Source organism: Octodon degus, unplaced genomic scaffold (genome assembly GCF_000260255.1).
Source record: "Octodon degus isolate 3935 unplaced genomic scaffold, OctDeg1.0 scaffold00004, whole genome shotgun sequence".
Classification (NCBI taxonomy): domain Eukaryota; kingdom Metazoa; phylum Chordata; class Mammalia; order Rodentia; family Octodontidae; genus Octodon; species Octodon degus.
Window position 1 is genome coordinate 24,658,847 of NW_004524580.1, and position 20,631 is coordinate 24,679,477.

Genomic DNA, 20,631 nt, shown 5'->3' on the forward strand with positions numbered 1-20,631 from the left:
TATTTTTCCACTATTTTTCACAATTAGGAAAATTGAAGGTAGCATTCTGATTTGTCTTTCTCGTAACAAGACACAAAGGACAAGGCGTTAAATCTGTTTATCCTGTAACTTACACCATCGAGGCAAATGGCCAGCTACAAGTTCCTTTACTTCACTCTTCTACTCCTGAGAAGATTCTGAACTAGGATGCTTGTCCAAATAGGCTCCTAGATCATTATTAGAATTTCAGGCGTGGCATGAAGTGAAATACACAATTTTTCCCAATCCTAGTTAACTAAATGTGACATACTACTATATAAGCCAATTTTTGTCATTGATGAAAATGTCTACAGCAGTAGTTCTTAGATTTCTGAACTTCACTAGTCCCAGTAAAAGGTAGAACTTTTAAAGGGATAAGGAACTAACAGTAAACTACTCAAATTACCCACTCTTCCTAGAAATCATGAGTATAACATATTATGCAGTATCTTATGGAATAATCAGAATTTCTTGGTGGTCAATGGGAAGATAAAATGTGCATGGCTTGCTCTGCACAGAAAAGAAGCTAAATTTAATATATTCTGAATATGCCTGGATAAAAGCAGATTTTTTTTTAATGGCCCTTGACATTCCTTTAACAAATTTTTTAAGTATTTGTTTACTTATTTGGTACAAGGTGTGGCTCACAGTGATCCTCCTGCCTCAGCCTCCCCAGCCCTGGGATTATAGGTGTGGCCCATCACGCCTGGCTTGGGGCCCACACAGCACACCTGGGGTTCTGGGGCCTGCAGGGCATGCGGTACCTACTAGAGATCCAACTCGGGCCCCAGCCGAGCTATCTCCCCCACCCCACTGACATTTCTTTTGCGAATATCCCAAAGTGGTTTCTCAGTTCCCGCCATTCATTTGGGATTAACAACAAGGAGCAGTAACTGCAATTTGACAAAGAAGAGGACAAAGGAGTAGAAAGAGAACAAGGGAAATAAACTGCAAGACACAGTAAAATCAATGTCACAGTTTGTAATGTCTTAAAAACATATGGCTCATTCATTTCAAGGAAGGAAAACACAAATAACAATTTATCTGGTACACAAATGGCCATAAGTATTTAAATGACCATAAATAACCATAAATATAGGAACTGTCGAGCCAAATTCACCATGTAATAATCAGGTATTTTTATGGCTACTAAGCAATAACTGAAATATAGTATTTATGGAATTTAAGGAACTATCCCAAAAGTAAAAGTATCATACCTTGTGAAAAATTACAAATGGTAAGTGTGGAGACAGCATAGGTTTCAAAAACTAAGTTCTGTCAGAGTCCTCAAGCTGACAGCAAGCCCAAAACATTAAAGCTATGCTACAAAGTTCTTTCAAAATAAAAAAAGTTTACCTCCTAGAAGCAAGAGAAGCATGTTATTTTACGTTACTATCTTTTTCTTTTTTCCTTTTTTTGGGACAGGATCTCACTAGGTATGCAGTGCAGGCTGGCCTCGAGCTCACAGTGACCCTCCTGACTCATCCTTCTAAATACAACCATAACAGGTATACATCACTATGCCCAGCTGTTTTACTTCGAAATCCCTCAACATCAGATTAGCTAAAATGATAGAGGTAACAGTTTCAATTAAATTACTGAGCACATAATAAACAGAATAATGATGGCAGGCTATATATTAGGAAACCTCTTTCACAGAGAATGCTTCCAAACTCTTGGGTTCTAGGATATATTTTCTGCTCTTAAAAAATTAAGGACCTGGGCCAGGCGTGGTGACACACACCTGTAATCCCAGCACTTGGGAGGCTGGGACAGGAGGAATGCCACAAATTCAAGGACAGCTTAGGCTACACAATGCATTCAAGCCCAACTTCAACTACAGACAGACCCTACCTCAAAAAACAAAACAAAAGAACAGTAGACATAAGAGCATAGCAAGAATATAAAAACAGCTACTTCAATAGTTTGGAGGACTTGGGCCGGGGAGATGGCTCAGTGGAATAAGCGCTTCCCTGGCAAGTGCAAGGGCCTGAGTTCAATCCCCAGTTCAAAAAAAAAAAAAAAGAATAGAAGCACATAGTTTGGAGGACTTAATACACTACTGATGGAAGTACTATGTATAACATTAAGGAAAGAAACGCAGCTTCAAATTTTAAATTGTGATATGGTTTGTTATTGGGATTTTTACTTTATACTTAATAAAAAAGTCTCTAAATTTAGTTATAAATTTATATCAGACACCATTTTTGTACATAAATAAGAAATACACATTTGACTGAAAAAAACATTAAGGATTCCAAATTTTTTACAGTATTTATATAGATTACTTTTGACAATATATTTGAAATTACAACAAAGAAAATCTGAAATGTTTATTTCTTAAAACATTTACTCATTTAAAATATGACTCGTGGGAATATATCTCTAGTGCCTAGTACAGCATTTGCTTAGTGCAAGAGGCCCTGGTTCCAATATCTAGTACCACAAAATCAAACCAAACCAAACCAAATCAAACCACTACAACAAAAAATACCATTCATGCATGCTATAATTAATAACATACTTTGGCAATTTTTTCCAATTACCAAGAACGGTCCTTTTTTTTTTTTTTTTTTTTTTTTCCTTTTGGTACTTGGAATCAACTCAGGACCTTGCACTTGCCAGATAGGGCCCCATCTCAATGTAAGAGCTGGATTCCATATTTACTTCTGCATCTAATGTTCTAACATGCTACTTTTATATGAATCACAATATACATATCATGGCATATCAAATACATATACAATGTATGTTTAGATATAGATAAAAAATAAAATCACACAAGTGAGAAACTAGAAAAAGGAACATTTTAAGTATTTTCTGATAACTGGGGATAGTCCTCTTTGACACTACTATGTTAGAAGGTATATCTTAAAGGTTACGTGGTAACAGCAATATCAGTGAACTTGTATTTCTGTTAAAATCCACTGGTCTATGGGCCAGGGAAATAGCTCCATGGCAAAGCACCTGCCTGGCAAGAGCTAGGCCCTGGTACCACATACAAAAAAGAGAAAGAGAATGTAAATCCACTGGCCTATCTTGTACTCTAAATAAACCTTATACCTATGCACGAGTCCAAAATATCATCATGCATTGGTAATTTTAAAAATAACGGTTCCTTGATATATATATATATATATATATATATATATATATATATATATTTTATAATATCAAAAATTCTTATTTGTTAATATCACCATTGATCTCATTAGAAAAGTCTCTGGGTATTGGAAAATTATTAAGCCCAAAGCAGCAGATCCAAATTTTAACACTATAATTTTTGTTTGAAAATTTGAATTTTATTTTTGGCAAGAAATACTTCGTTGTTTTCCCTGAAATGACAGGCTCAGTTTGTTCTCTCTCTCTTTCCTTCTTTTTTCTTCTTTTTTTTTTTTTTTTGTGGTACCAGGGATTGAACTCAGGACCCCTGCACTTGCCAGGCAAGGGTTTATTCTACTGAGCTACCATTCCGGGCCCAGTTCGTTCATTATCAAGAAAATTCTGCGAAGTACCTAAGTCTGAATGAATAAATAACCATAGTTGGCCTGTTGGTCCATTTTTAAAAAAGTAATACTGTTATTTCTTTAAGGGGGGGTTCTAGTTCAGCTTGAACCCAAATAATCACAATTACATTTTGTTGAGATAGCTGTAATATTTCTATGTGTAATGAATGTGTTCTATGTATAATTCTTACTCATTACAAAAAATACTTAAAAGATATATATGTACTCAATGATGGAGATTTAATAGTTAATAAATATCCCCTAAAAGTGTGCAGCTGGTAAAAGAATATAATTCCATACACTTTGGTCATACCAACTGGACATATTAAGTAAACAGTAGCTTTCCCCTTTTTCTTTATTTTTGAATCATTAGGGCAAATATCAACTAAATGAAAAAGGCAAATAACAGTTTAATTTTGATAATATATTCTACCTTTGTTGTTTTTTCCCCAAGAAAGGACCTCGGGGCCCCAGAGGTTTCTGGACTACAACTTGAGAACTCCTGGCTTCGGTATTGCTTGCTAATAACCAGTATCAACCACCCACCACAATTCTGTCAAATATCTTATTCTGTGGGGTACAGAAACAATTTCCAAACCCACATACAAAAGTGGTGACACACTGTGTCACACTGTGACAATTATTCTTTTTATACTTAACCACCTGTAAGTACTTATAAATATCTCATCATTCCATACCAAAATCTGCTAGCTTTAATTCTCCTTTTTCATTAATGAGGAGGTTCTGTGGTTTCAAGTCTCGATGCAACACCTTTCTTCTGTGGCAATATGCCAAGCCACGTAGAATTTGGTATAGAAACAGCTACAGAAACAAATAAGTGAAAATCAGTCTTATAGATATTGAACATAATAATAAGCACAAATTACGATTCAAGAAAAGCAACTGGTCTAGAATAGTAAAAGAAAAAGTCAACCAAGTCTTATCCTTTAAAGAACAATGCCCTTTCCTTTTCAGTTGTTCGCTGAATTGTACAGTTTATCAATCACACTGAAGTATCTGCCTTTTTGCTCTAACAGTTTCTAGGAAAAAATGCTACAAATAAAATGAAACTTTGTCTTGGTATTAACAGTTCATTTCTCATAAACTTAGCAACCTACTAAGGCTTACAGTTTGATTTTAAAATCCTGACCTAACAAGAAATGAGCCCTGCCACTTACACGCCTTCCTTCTAAGAACAGATGAAAACCCACAATCAAAAACAAATAAAATACTCCACATCCAATCTGGACTACTGTCTTTCAAATAAAGTACTGATGGTTTTATGAAAAGTCTGAATATCACAGAGAATGTGCCACATTGCTCTGGCAAATTACTTGTTACAAAAATAACCTACGCAGCTCCTATCATCCACCTCCTAGCTACTGTACTTTCAGCGCCTCCTACTCAGTCTTGAAAACCTGCTGATTCAGAAAGAGGCCTTAGCACTGTGATGTTCCTGACTAGCTGAAAAAAGTAAGAGCTGTATGGCTCATGGGAGAGATTCTGTAGTGAACTTGGCTAGAAAGCAGAATGTGGAGCACATCTGGATTTTTTGAGGTTAACAACAACAACAACAAAACACCCTGAAATACAGAGGACTCAAGAGGTACCTTCCATACCTTACACTTGCAGGTGAAAACCAGGTATGAGAACACCAAGGACAGGCCAAGGAAGAGGCGGATGAGGGCCTGCATGAGGTCTAAGCAGCAGAGCTTCTAGACTCTAATATTTATATATTTTGAAAACTTTAAGATTACTATTGCAATGTATTCTCAAATTCTGTTTGAAAATTCTGTTTAAAATAAAATTTTAAGAAATCAATAATAAAATGTTTTTCTACTCTGTAGCCTTTAGAGACCTGAGTTTAAAAAATGAGAACTCCTTTGTTACATTACTAAAATTAAGGGTTTTGTTTTTATTCCAAATTATTGCTAATATAAAAGTAGTAAAAATAAGTAGATATACTAATGACACTCACAATACCTTGCACAATGAAATGTACAGTATGATGAAAACAGTCTTCGCAGAATGTATATGAAAACACATTTAAAGCTCTGTACTAAGATTCTTAGCAGGGCCGGGGAGATGGCTCAGTGGAATAAGTGCTTCCCTGGCAAGCGCAAGGGCTTGAGTTCAATCCCCGTTTCCGCAAAAAAAAATAAAATTCTTACCCATATGATTGGAGCGCCCTTTTAGTAACAGAAACTGGTTCACCTTTACACCTACCAAACTTACAATTTAAAAGCAACAAAACACATATATTTATATTTACTAGCTAAATAGAATTAAACATGTCTTAAACACACAGATGGGATATTCTATTTCCAAAATAGGTTCTCATAAACTGTTGACCAAGTCTGGACAAATAAATCTTTGCTCAATCTGGACTATACCATTGAGGACAAAGTGAAGTGTTCTTACTACTGTCAAAAAACAATTTTTTTTTTTTTTTTTTTTGGTACAAGGGATTGAACTCAGGACCCTGTGCTTGCCAGGCAAGTGCTTATTCTACTGAGCTGTCTCCCTGGCCCTTGTCAGAACACAACTGTATCAAATGATTTCATTCAACTAGTACCTTTCAGGTTTCACCTGGTGTTATTATAGCAAAAATGTCTAGCCCTGGAGGAATTCCTAGTTATATTAAGAAAACACAAGCATCTTACTTTGGTTTTGATAATATAAGCAGGTATTTCCAGCATAGCACTACTAATGTTAACCTCTAGGCTCCTGGCCTTATTCATTAGGTTAGAAGCCTGAAAAGCTGTTACTTTATAATGACATCCCATTGGAAATACACTAGGGAAAATCATCCTGTAAGGAAGCCTTTTGCAAAATGGATCTAGCATTTGTATTCACCTTAAACTTTGTTTAAAAAGCAGAATATGACAGGATATGCATTCTACATGTACGAGAATAAGTTGTAAAAGAAATTGTTAAAAATAATTTTTTTAAACCTTGAAAATGAAACTTCTACGAAAAGGTTTAATCATATATATATATATATTTCGTAGAACTGTGTGTGTGTGTATTTACATATGAGAAATTCTGAATCAGTTATGAAGCTGGCCCATCTTTTTGTGCAGTACAGTTCATTATGTGATACAGAACAACACACCTTCACGTTGTGCATGCTCATGATGCTCCCGCAGTCGTCCATGTACTGCTTCAGGTCTTTATCCTGAAAAACACAGCAGCTCGCCGCGTGAGACACTCAGAATGCACAGCTGAGTCACCTCGCAGCATCTGATTTTATCTTTCTGCTTTTCAAGAAAGATACAGGATGCATCACACAAATAATTCACTCACACATCAACAGTAAGAATGTCCCTGGGGCTGTTGGAAAGTTCAATATGCTATTAAAGCACAATTAAATTATTGAATTTTTATTAAATGCTTACCAGATATTCAAAGACCAAAGTCAAAGATTTATCTGTGTGAACAATGTCATGTAAGGTTACTATATTCGCATGTTTTAAATCCTTTAGTAGAGAAACTGTAAAACAAGAAAAACAGGTGTTTTTAGGTTTTTGGTAGCTAGTCTTCATAAAGTTCTGAATTAACCTAACATATGAGCTGGCCTTATTTAAAGGTCATATCTTAAATTTAAAACAGTACTTGACAAAAGGGATTGGTAGGGTAAATTTTTTTCTTTCTCTTTTTGTCCTGGTTTTGAGTTTGAGACTACAGAACCTAAAGTTGGTCTCAATATTACAAATCCCCATCTTCTGTTTTGTCTTTAATATTAATTAGGCTCTGAACTTAATTTCAACAAAAAGTGGAAAGGCCCTTCTTCCTCCACACTGTTGATCAGTTCCTCAAACCATTTCTGAATAATTCATTTTACTTATAAATTAGTATCTTGATATATCTGCCTTATTTCCTTGTATTTATTAATCTATACAGCTAATTTGCTTACTATGCTCCCTGTGCACTAATACACAAACTTCTCCATGTCAAGTACGTGTCAACAGTTTTAATGATTTCATCATAAGCTATACAATAATTCCATTCTAGTGAATATTTCTAGAGCTTAACATTTTAAATGTCTAATATTTTCTAGTTACCTGTTTCTATAGCTGAACTTTTCACATATTTAAAAATATCTGTAAAGCTTTCATTGTAAATTGTTTAATATGAATATTATACCTTCTCGTATAGCTGTACAGGGCGCTCCTTCCTCATGTTCCAAGCGGATCTCTTTTAAAGCCACCAAATTCTCTGTCAATTTACTTCTGCCTTTATATACTGTTGCATATGTGCCCTATAAAATATATTTTTGACGGATACAATAAAGCTGTCATGAGTCTTAACACGATCTATGCAATAAAAAGCCATAAATGAGTTTCTAATTTCAAACCATGCTAAATTATATCTTGGGGGGGGAACTCCACAAAAAGCAGCATTCATTTTCCTTAGAGGAGAGAAGATTGTAAGCTCCCTAACACACAGCTTCCATATTTTTATAGTATTAGAGTGCCTCAAAAGTACAAAAATAGAGAGGGCAATTTACCTTTTATAATTGATTTCAGATTAACACTTGGATCAACAGACTTAAAAATCAAAAGTGCTTTATTTGCAATGAGATGTGAGAAGTAAACAGTAACTGAGAACATTAAATTAAAATATAATTATTAAATCATAAAAATGTTTATGCTTTCAGGCTTTTTAGAATCTTTTATATATTAATTCTTATTTTATTTTTGTATGTATGTATGTGTATATTTATTTTTGTCTTTCTGAGACAGGGTCTTGCTCTGCAGTGCAGGCTGGCCTTGAGCTCACTTTGTAGCCCAGGTTGGTCTCACACTCACAAGGATCCTCCTGCCTCAGCCTCCTCTGAGTGCTAGGATTACAGGCATGCACCACCATGCCTGGCTCTTAATCCTTTTAAAAACTCCCTTAAACTTTCTATTTAACTACGTCAAGCTTTTGCTCTTTCTTACCGGAGGAGGTAGGTAGTTTCTAAATTACTAACGCTACTGTCAGTAGTAAATTCAAGAACATCAGACCTTACTTTACTGAGATGGGTTTTTTCTAGACATACCATTGGTTCAAAAATTTGAATTCACAGTTTCTGACATGGCAGCACAGACAGCAAACTGCAAAGAGGGTAACAGACAAAACCCTATTTGGTTACCTAGAAAAGCACAATACTTTTCTTCAAAATTAATACAAGCCTAAGAAAAACTGGTGGGATAATTTCAAGGATTAACAGGTCTTATTTCTTCTCATTTTCCATTTACTTTTCAAAACTAGATATGTTCTTTTAGTCAACCGTGTCTATGCTTTTTTTCCCAAGTGGCAAAAACTGAAGAGTGACAGAGGAGTTCAGATGAAGGACAAGAGAAGTCTGACACTTTTGAAATAAGCATTTACTTACTTCTCCAAGCTTTTCCAATTTGATGTAGGTTTCCATTTTCCCGAATCCAATTTCTGACTGAAAGCAAACAATTACAAATTTAGTATTTATTCTTAAAATTTATATTAGTTTTTTTCTCAACTTGTAAAATTTCTGAAAAGTCTTCAGGAAAAAAACCCCTCTGGTTATAATCTTTTTTTTTTTTTTTGTACTGGCGATTGAACTCAGGACCTTGTGCTTGCCAGGCAGGCACTTATGCTGCTAAACTATATATATATACCCAGCCCAGTTCAAATTCTTGAACATCTGTCAAAAAATATACTCAATTTTAGAACATTAACAGGGTCAGAAATATCCAAATTCAGTTATAATTGTCAGCCTACTTCATGTATGAATTGCTTAGCTTTCTGCTCTGAACACCGCATGATACTAAAGACTCTTACACAAGATGACTATTTTTTCTTTCAACAAATGCGAAAAAATAATTTTTCTACTGAGCTCACTAGTATTTGAACTGCTTAGGGAGAACCGAAAACAAAAAGTGATTTTTTCAGGTTCTCTAATCAAAATAGAGTTTAAAACACACACACACACACACACACACACACCCCAAAATCATATGCTACTGTGGATCAGGACACAGGAAACACAAGGGCAGCAATTAAGTCTAATTGTAGCAAAAAAAAAGTTTATACACAACTTTTCAAACCCTTGCTTTTAAATTTTTAACAAGTTTGCCTATTTTGCGTAATTTTAATAGATGAAGTAGACCCAAATACATACTAAAAATCCAATATGTTTGTTGTGGTTTGGGGTTTTGCAGGGGAAACTATATAATACAGGACACATTTTGAAATATTAGTTTATAAGAAATAACCCAAGAATCATATAGAAGCCAAGAATCATATATAAGCAGTGCAGGAAATCTGTCCACAAACTAAATATTAAAGACTCCAGCTGAGGGCCTAGATCCTAATATCCTGCGTGAGTCCAGATGAAAACCTAGAGCCCACAACAATGCCTCCTACAAGTCCAACTGGAGGCCTAGAGTCCACAATAAAGTCCCATGCAGGCCTGCTTCACGGATCTGTGCTGGGAAAGCCCAAAGGTTTCCCTAACAGCATTCCAGTGGTGGAAGCTAGGAAGTCTATGCTGGCAGGATAAAGGATCAGTGCTAACAGGCTGAGGGATCTGAACTGGAGCTAGGAAGCAACACTCAAGGTAAGCACCAGAGCTCCCCCAAAAGCTCCACAGCCATCCTCAGCCATCCTCAGCACCAGTGAGGTCCCGAGCTCCTACAGTGATGAAGAAAGCCGAGTTCCCATCAGGAAAGTCAATGTGTCAGTCTTCATGAGGCTGAGCAGTGCACCATCTTCCCCCTGGAGCCAGGAAGCGATGCTCAAGATGAGAACCCAAGCTTCTCCAGAGTTCATCGGGAAAGCCAGCAGGACAAGGTCCTCCAGCAGCACAGCCCAAGAGCCCTAGCAGCTTCCAACAGCTCCTCCAAACAGCATCCCTAACAGCATTCCAGCAGCTTCTCCCGTTTTGCCTCTATGCCACTGACAACAACCCTCAGGTGGGCCTCCTACACCTAGCACCATGCTAGTTTAATTCAGCTGGGTGTAATAAGTTGACCGCCAGTTAGAAAGCCACTACAACATTCAATAAATATTTTTTTAAGTTAAAAATTCCTTGATTTTTTATTACCACAATTGTGGTACCACTACCACAATTTACAGGGCTATATACCCGATGTAATGAAAAGAAAGAAAAAGACAAAGCTACAACAGATAAAAGACCTCAGGAATGTACATCTAATTGACACTACATTGCATTAATCAATAGCTGCACTTTTTGCAAACTGGCTATGACAGTCCTGAACCAGAAGGGTTTCCTGGTTAAGCTGCAGTAACTTTTCTGACTACGGATCATCGTTCCTTCTGTGGCAGATGTTTACAGTTCCTTTAATGCATTTGGATGACTGTCTCAAAGTAACCTGCAGCTTTCCTGACAACTCCTTGCTCTCTCTCTTGCTAAGAACGGCAGCCCTTTTCTGTTGTTTTTTAAAACCTTCCGCTACCACATCTACCACTTCTGCCACCAGATCCATAACCACCACCATAGGCACTGCCAGAGCTTCTTCCACCAAAACTGCCCCCTTCAAGGGTCCATAATTTGACTGTTGCTGTCCACTGTAATTGCCAAAACCATAGTTTCCCACACCACCATAGTTACCACCACCAAAATTTCCTCCTTCGTTGTAACCATCATATCCTCCTCCTCCACCAATACTGTATCCACCACCTTGGTTTCCATACCCTGGTCCACCACCACCATGCCCTCCTCTACTACTGTAACCAGGACCACCACCACAGTTTCCACCATCATCTCCAAATCCATTATATCCACCACCACCTCCTCCATAACTACCTCTGCTGCCACCTCCTCCACTACCATAACCTCCTCTTCCACCAAAGTTTCCACCACGGCCAAAATTCCCTCCACCACCTCCAAAGTTTCCTCCGTGACCCATAAAATTGCCAGATACACCTCCACGGCCTCTCTGTGATCCAGCAGACTGCATCTCTTATTTAGAAAGGGCCTTTTTCACTTCACAATTATGGCCATTAATAGTGTGGCATTTCTGAACAATAAGTTTTATCAACTGTATCATATCATCAAAAGTTACAAAAGCAAATCCTCTCTTTTTCCCACTCTGCCTGTCTTCCATAACTTCTATGGTTTCAATCTTGCCATATTTTTCAAAGTAGTCTCTCAAATTATATTCTTCTGTATCTTCTTTAATACCACGAACAAAAATTTTCTTCATTGTGAGACGGACACCAGGCTTTACTGAATCCTCTCTAGAAACAGCTCTCTTTGGTTCCACTACACGCCCATCAACTCTGTGTGGTGCATCCACCTCCTCAACACAGGAGTAAGTCACAAAGCCAAAGCCTCTGGAGCGTTTTGTCTGAGGCTCTCTCATTATCACCCAGTCTTGGAGTGGGCCCCATGTCTCAGTGTTCTCTTAACCTATCATTGGTAGTTTCAAAACTCAGACCACCAATAAACAGCTTCCTCAACTGCTCTGGTTCCTTTGGATCAGGGCCCTCTGTTTTGAGATGGACTCGCCTCTTCCAACTTGAGTTCAATATCAATAAATATTGTTTTTAAAATTCTTAACTATGAAAGATTTAGGGAAAAAAGTATAAAAATTTGAGGAGAGAACAGAAAATTTTTACATAAGTAAATAAAAAAGAGTAAGAATTTCCTTAAAATTGCTTTCTAGAGCACATTTGTAGGCAAGAAAGAAACTAATAATAACCTAAAGGTCCACTTGTTGCTTAAATGGTGCTGATGGCCTTAAATGCTAATGAAAGAAAATGCGTAAGTTTAGTTCTCCAAGGTGTGTAAATTGTATTAGACCATTAAAAACTCTGATAGCTGTGTGTGGTGGCACATGCCTTGACAAGGCTGAACACAAAATGGGCAACTCACCAATGTAGGAAAAGTGAGGGAGAGAGGGAGGATGATTCAATCTCCAGTACCTCCTCCCCTCAATGCCTACATTAAGAGTCAAATTCAAATAGGAAATTTTTCTGGGGCTTCCAAAACAAAATTAATATGTACTTGATGATTAGACTTGCTATCACTTAAACACTTTTGACAAAAGAATAATAAACTATCCAAAGCTGAGTGGCCATAAGTAGCCAAGGACCCCCAAAGGAAGTGTTTTTTTATCTTTTTGTTACAATTCTAAATATGTTAAAAGTCACATGAAAAATTGGATGTCCAATAGTACTTAATTCAGGCTTTGCAAGCTAAAACTTAGGTCACAGGTAGTATAACTGACTGAAAAATTGCTTCTTTTTATAGTCTGTTGTTTTTTTTTTTCTGTGTAAAGCAATTAAATAAGAAAAAAATAACTTTTGGGATCATCATACACTACCCACCCAGGTACTGTCTTATATATGTGATGTAGCATTAATTTCTTGATTTTTGCTATCGATAACTACACAGAATAAAATGAAGTCAGTTTTTAATTTTAGGATGGAACTGGAAACTAGACCATTATGTGACACATGACAGGCTGACTTTAAATAGCCTCTTACTTTATGTAATTGTGTACACAGGCACAGAAATGTCTGTATTTTCTTAAACCCCTCTTTGGAATTCAGGTATTTAAACTCATAAAAATGAGTAATGTTGCAATTTTGCCATGAATTTTAAGATCTATGTCATTTTTTACAGAGGAAAAAAATCATTGAGGATAAATAGAAACTAGTATGAACAAAACAATAAATATATCTGAAAAAATTTTTAAAATCTCATTATGACAGAATTATGACAAAATATACCTATAAGTCAGGAAACATTTTCTTCTCAACTATAGAACTTTTCTTATTCTCTTACCTTAAATAAATGAACAATAGTATGCTCTTAAAGGTCCAAATATGCTTTGGTCCAGTGGTAACAACCCTGACAAAAAATGAGGTTTGCTCTGAAGATACATTCAGTATTACAAAGCCACTACTCAGAGAATGAAATTCAACATTAGAATATGCTGAAAATCTGCTTTCTAAAGAAAAGTATGGTTGATAATAATTACACAGCTAGTATAGAGGACTCTGAATGCCCCCCACACCCAGATGACAGGTGTCTGGGTGTGGGATGTGTCCCTGACTCTGGTCCGATCATCACATGGTATGCACATGTACTGATATGTCACACTGTGCTCCATAAATAACTACATCAGGGAAAAATAAAAATATACATCTAAAAAAGAAAGTAAATTATAACATAACTGTGAAATATGACTGCATTATAATTTTGAACTTAAATTTGAATAAGTGGTCTATCAAATAAACAGCACTACTGAGTTGCATCCACATAGGCAGCCAGAGCGGAGACAAAGACACAGAATAGTGAGTTGTTAAGCCCTAAGAGGAGAGCAAACCACCCCACCTTATATGAATAATTTTCAACCTTGAGGATTTAATGATTAAGTCCAAAGAATAATTAGTGAATGCTTAACTGGAATTTTCAGAAAAATTTGCTTGCGCTTTTATCTGCTGAACATGCCAAGATTAACAATAGATATAATGACTAGCTTGTTGACATGCGCTCCTACAGAAATTATTCAGAGGACAAAAGACAAAGCTCATCTATTCAACATTTACCAAGCACAAGGTTAGGTGCTGAGTACACAGAGAAGATGACAGATGTGAGTCCCACTTTCCTGAGTTCACACACACTCCAGATTGAGTCCTACATTAGATTATTTTAGAACACTTAAGAACTATAGCAATTTCATGAAAATAGCTAGAAAGGAGAGCTAAGGAAAATGGTAAACTTTTATATTTTGATAATATAAACTGTCTGAATTCTGCTTTCCAGATAAATGAAGATTTTTTCCCCTGTGTTCCAAGGAAATTTCTGGCAGCAAATTCCTGTTCAGATGGCTCTTCTAGCAAGAGCATATGAACATTAAGAATACACATATATCAAAAAATCTTACAAAAGTTCTACTTACAACTCAGTGTAACTTGTAAGTGTAACAAGCATTATAGGATCTAGCATCATAATTACTGGATCACAGAAAGATATATAGACATGCGGGAGATGCAGTTCTAATTTAGTTTCAAAACAAGTGAAATGCACGCAGCAGTTCTCTCGGAGCCATGGAAGAGGAAGTTATGTGTGCAAGAACACTCGTGTGGAGGAAGGTTTTCTCAAGTATCCACTTCCATCTCCCTGTAAGAATCACGGTGTGCCTAGTGGACAGCAACATATTTTAGCCCTCAGGAATACGGTAACAGAAAGGAGACTGAGACCCTCAGAACTACTGAGTCACTCTGTCTGATGAAAACTGCTATTTACCATCAACATGATTCTTGCTAATCTTGTGTCAGGGACTAGGAATTGTAAAATGACCCAGCATGTCCTGGGATCTCCTTGTGCTGCCTGCCCTTGTGGGCTGGTTCTGGAACGCAGAAATCCCCTTCCTCCCTAGGGCAGTGAGATTAGCACCCGGTGTGGGGATGGCTCTTGGCTCCTTCCCTTTAATGATGTTATGCCTGCCTTTTCTACCAGGCTTCTACACAGTTGCAAGAAAGCACCCTACTTGCTTCTCTACACTGGCTAAGAATCAGTGGCTGCCTGAAGCACCTTTGTCTCTGCTAAGCAAGCCATCATGTGTTACCAAAGCTGTAGGGTTCTTATTTCATCCTTTTGCCATATCCCTCAAACAGGCAGGTGCGGAATCTTGGCCAGGTTTCAATAATCCAGCACTGAGCATGCCAAAGGCAAACTACATGTTGACTTTGAACCTCCACTTCCACACTCTAGTGTATGTACTATTTTGAGAGATGTGACTTGATCACCTACTTTTTCATCTACTCTTATAAATAAGAAAAGACTATGTATGATCTACATGGGTAGGCCATGAATGAGGGATTGGAACTTACTGTTTGGGATGAATTAAACTCTTCGAAATATACAGCCTGTACTTTTAATATAATGAGACAAGTTTCACATACTATATAGATTTTCATTCTGCTAATGTTAAACTTAACATTCTCATAAAACTGCTGGATATTATACCATCATTTTAAGTACAACAAACTTTCTGATGAATCCTGATCATCTGCATATAGGTTTCCCATTAATCTAATTCTTAACCATGTAAACTATGCTGAAATGCAGAATACTGCATTTCTTATAAACCATAAATAAATATTAAACACCATTTCAATAATTCAATAACCAGGATCTTTAACATGAGGTATGATGACTAAATGTAATGTGATGTCCTGAGTGGGATGCTGAGACAGCAAAGGACGTTAGTGAAAAACCAGTGAAACACAGATACAATATGTAGTTTAATAATAGCAATGTACCAGTGTTGGTTACTGAGCTGTGACAAAACACACTAAAATAGTGGTGCAGACACACAATACTGAGACCATTTGAGGTTGACTATCATGAATTTACATTACATCCAACCAGTCATCCTATGACTAGCAAAACTGAATTCTATGACTTGTTTTTTTAATTCCTATGTAACTTTTTATTTTTTTTTAAATTTTTTTTTATTTTTTTATTTATTATTTGAGAGAGAGAGAGAGAGAGAGAGAGAGAGAGAGAGAGAGAGAGAGAGAGAAAGAGTGTGGTGTGTGTGTGTGGCCAGCTCAGCCCACCAGGGGGTGGGGCTGGCTGGCATGTGGTGCTGGGGGATTGAACCGTGGTCCCTGATGCCTTGCCAAGCTTGTTCTAAGTAGGTGCTTTAGACCACTGAGCCATCTCTCCAGCCCCTCCTATGTAACTTTTATATCATTTCTACTGTTCTTATTATATGGCTATTGGAAAATATGAAAATACTACATTAAAAGTTTTATGCCTTTAGAAAGACTAAAATTTTATGTTTAAATGAAAAACTATCTTTACACAGAATACACTATGCATGGAAACATGAACTCTAATATATGTAAGATTATTCATCTTTTTTCAATTGCTTTTCGTCCATCCCTAGCCTTCATACTCTTCATTACATAAATCCTAGAATTCATAGTTCTCTAGAGATCTCCTTAAATTGATCTCAAGATTAATTAAGGAAAACTGATCTTCTTAAAAACAATTTACTTTTAAAGTTGTTTAAAGAATATATGGCCTCTATTGGACATAGTGTCACACGCCTGTAATCCCAGTATCCCGGAGGCTGAGGCAGGACTGCGGTGAGTTTGAGGCCAGCTACATGAGGAATTCCAGGCCAGCATGAACTACATAGACAGAGCCTGTCTCAAAAATAAAGAAATAAGAGGAATATATGGTCTGTGGAAACATGAATCCTCTCTGACACATGTAAACAATGAGGAACATCTGAATCATCCTTTCCATCCATTCCTAACCTTCACATGTCCCTCTCTGCTGCCTGCTTTTAAATTAATGCCTAGGGTACAGATTTTCATTCTAAAGAATAATTTTTAATGTATTTCAAAACAATGTGCTTTTAATATGGTACATAAAAAATGAAAGGTATCCTAAGATAAAAACCAAACAGAACTGGCATGACTTATCTTTGATATACAAGCCATTTCAAAACCAAAACCAAGGGAGGAAGATACAACAGGCAACCATAATAAAACCTCCAACTATTTAACATTCATTAGAGAGCACTGTTTTAATTTCATGTAGACTCAAAAACAAAAACAAACAAAAATAAAAGAGATCTTAGACACTAGTGTTAAGAACAATCTGAGGGGCCAGGGAGATAGCTCAACGGCCTACATGCCTACCTGGCAAGCACAAGGTCCCAAGTTCGATCTCTGGTACTGCAAAAAAAAACTGTCTGAGCAAGGCATGGTGGCACACGCCTATAATCCCAGCACTCTGGAGGCTGAGGGAGGCAGACTGTACGTGGGCTACAAAGTAAGCAGAAGGCCAACCTGAACCATGTAGTGAGACTCTGTCTTAAAAAGGCGCGCGCATGTGCACGCACACACACACACACACAGGACTGTCTGAGGAGGGAAGGGGGAGTGTTCAGTGTCAGTGGCACAATGCTTACTTAGTATGTGGAGGCCCTTGCTTGATCCACGGGACGGAATAGGATAGAGACAGGACAGGACAGGATAAGACACAAATAAAAATAAAAACTACACGGTGATTAAATCAAACTTTTCTCCCTATTAGAACAAATGCAACTTCAAAATTTATCTTGAGGGTCAATAAAAATCAAGAGTCAAAGAAAGCTTCTGGGATGTGGTGGCGCATACTCGCAAACCCAGAGCTGGGGAGGCTGAGGTAGAGAGATGGTGGCAGGTTCATGGCCAGCCTGAGCTACATAATGAGTTCAAAACCTGCTTGAACTACACGGTGAAACACTATCTGGCCAGGGATATAACCCAGCAGCATAAATGCCCACCTGGCAAGCACAAGGTCGGGGCGGGGGGAATTAAAGAAAAAAGAAACACTGTCTTGAAAACAAAAGAGGGACAAGAGAAAACCTTTGATCAGAAAATCAAGTAACAATATTATCTTAAGTTTTATACAGTGATGCAAAATTATAATCAAGGAGGGCCAGTGAGATAGCTCAGCAGATTAAGTGCCTACTTAAGCAAGTGCAAGGACCAGGGTTTAATCCTCTGCCCGCTCCACACCACATGCTGTGCCAGCCCCGCCCCCAGGTGCATTGCAAGCCTGTAACCCCAGCACCAGGAAGGCCAAAAACAGGAGGATCACTACCATTTTGAGCTGTGGAGTGAGCCCCTCTACCAAATACATCTAAAAAAAAAGAAAAAAAAAAGAAAAGAAAAAAATGTGTATACCAAAATTATAATCATGGACCTATACCAAAATCAAGAATGTTCTCACAGTGTATACAGAACAAAGTGATCTTACTTCAGAATACCTCATCAAAACAGAAGATATTGGTGAATAAAAAATTACATCATATACTATGTAACTGCTGGAAATCCAGAGGTCATCATCAATTGCTCTTTCGTCAGGTACAGTGTTCAAATAGGTACCAAGTCCTATCTATCTCTATGTGATCCCTAGAGTGCGTGTTCTACTTTCTATTTCCAGGAGTGCCACATTATCTCTAAATTTGAGTAAATTTGTAATCTATCTCCATGCTTCTAGTCTTTACCTCTACTTCATCATTTAGTTTTCCTGAAACTATCATTTGAAGTGAAAACATGATGTCAGCCCTTGTTTACATAGATACTTACAATGTCCTCCCATTAAATAGGCAGAAGTATGGCTTGACATCTAAGGCTTCTATAATCTGGACCCATACTACCCTTTGAAGCCCTATTCCATACCTGCTTTTCATATCACTTATCCCCAACTGACATATACATTCATATTTCTGCATTTAGTACATTCCATTTTCTCTCCAATTTGAAAGATTCCTAGCCATACTCGTAAGGCCAGCTCAAGTGTAACACATCCTTTGTAAGCCTGTAATTGATAGTCATTTCACCTGCTGCCTCTTCTGTTGTCCACAGCACCTGATACACATCTCTAGAGTAGGACCGCCCCCCCCCCGACATGCTCACACATTCAATCGCCTGAATTTACATTGGAGGTGACAGCGCAAGAGAGAAGCTCTCCTTTCTGATTCTGCCCAGCTGCTACACACTAAAAGAACTTTGCAAGACATAAAACTGGCAAGGCTCTTTTAAAGAAAACATATCAGTGCTCGCTTTGGCAGCACATATACTAAAATTGGAACAATACAGAGAAGATTGGCATGATCCCTGCGCAAGGATGACACGCAAATCTGTGAAGTGTTTCATATTTAAAATATATCGGGCTGGAGAGATGGCTCAGTGGTCTAAAGCGCCTACTTAGAACAAGCTTAGCAAAGCACAGGGACCGCGGTTCAATCCCCCAGCACCACATGCCAGCCAGCCCCACCCCCTGGTGGGCTGAGCTGGCCACACACACACACACACACACACACACACAAATAAATAAAAATTAAAAAAATAAAAATAAAAATAAAAAAATAAAATATATCAATAATTCCTTTAAAACAATAAAAAGGTAGAAAACTCAGTAGAAAAGAGACAACATATTTAAACAAGTCAATTCTCAAAATGTCTAAATGACCAATAAGAATATTTCAAAGTGTTCAACTTAGTCATCAAAAAGACCACTATTTTCAAGAAATGCTTAAATTCAAAGAAAATAAAAAGAGGAAAAAGACAACAGAAGTTGGCAAAGAGCAACTAGAAATATCACATACTGGTGGTGAATATAAATTGGTTCTACCACTTTGACAGTTTGCAGGAAAACTGACCATATGCACACAACATGATCCAATGATTCCACTCCGAGGTATTTTTACATTGCTAACCAAAAAACATGCATGAGGATGGTGACAGAACCACAACATGGTAATAATCAAAAACAAAAACAACAAAGCAAATGTTCATCAACAAGAGAATGGATAAAGCATAATACAACCCTCCAAAGTATGACCACTTACGAGCATGCAGCAAAAAGAACAAATAATCTATACCTACATGCAACAACATCGACCAAACTCACAAACTTAAAACTGAGCCAAAAAAAGCAAATTTTGTATGCTTATGGATTTCTGTATGTTCATACAAGATATTTTGGTAATTTATATATTCAAAATTAAACAAAGTTCAAAAATTTAACAATAATTAGAAAATACATATTTCAAAAATAAGAATGCATACATGAATGGGGATAAAAATGATTCAGATAATAAAATGAACATATGGCCATAGTTGAAGTATCAAATGAAGAGAAAGGTAATAAATGGGGGTTTCTGCAACACTCTGAAATTGTCTTTTATTCACATAGGAATTAGTTACACAGATATGTTAACATGCAAAAACATACTGTGTTGTATGGATAAGGCTGGAGTAGTATATGCACTGTACAATAGTATAGATTACTGTACTGTACAATAATATATACTAATATGTGCTTGTATATCCAGTACATATAGCACATATATCTAGGAGACAGACCTAGTACATATTCTGTACATTGAGCATATATCAATAAAATCTACCCAACATAAAATACAGTTAGGTTCTATTCTAATATATGCACATCTTAAGAGCTTTAATAGGGCCAGGGAGATAGCTCAGTAGAATAAGCGCTTGCCTGGCAAGCACAAGATCCTGAGTTCAATCCCTAGTATTCAAAAAAAAAAAAAAAAAAAAAGTTCTAATAACTCTAGAATGGAAAATGAAAAAA

The 20,631-nt window shown here is 37.0% G+C and overlaps 1 protein-coding gene, 1 non-coding gene and 1 pseudogene across 2 annotated transcripts in view; 1 reads left to right on the forward strand and 2 right to left on the reverse strand.

The window, feature by feature from the left end:
• Cdk17 (cyclin dependent kinase 17) overlaps positions 1-20,631 on the reverse strand; it is a 51,868-nt gene that overhangs the window by 12,836 nt on the left and 18,401 nt on the right. The window contains exons 5-9 of the mRNA XM_004623805.2: positions 8,905-8,961; positions 7,671-7,785; positions 6,923-7,017; positions 6,640-6,702; positions 4,223-4,346 (exon numbers count right to left, since the gene is read on the reverse strand). Coding sequence (XP_004623862.1) covers positions 4,223-4,346; positions 6,640-6,702; positions 6,923-7,017; positions 7,671-7,785; positions 8,905-8,961 — 454 coding nt within the window. The remainder of the gene's footprint in view (positions 1-4,222; positions 4,347-6,639; positions 6,703-6,922; positions 7,018-7,670; positions 7,786-8,904; positions 8,962-20,631) is intronic.
• On the reverse strand, positions 10,947-18,941 carry LOC105742311 (annotated as a pseudogene).
• LOC111817417 lies at positions 19,087-19,193 on the forward strand. The gene has a single exon (XR_002821620.1). It is a non-coding gene; the product is annotated as a U6 spliceosomal RNA (small nuclear RNA).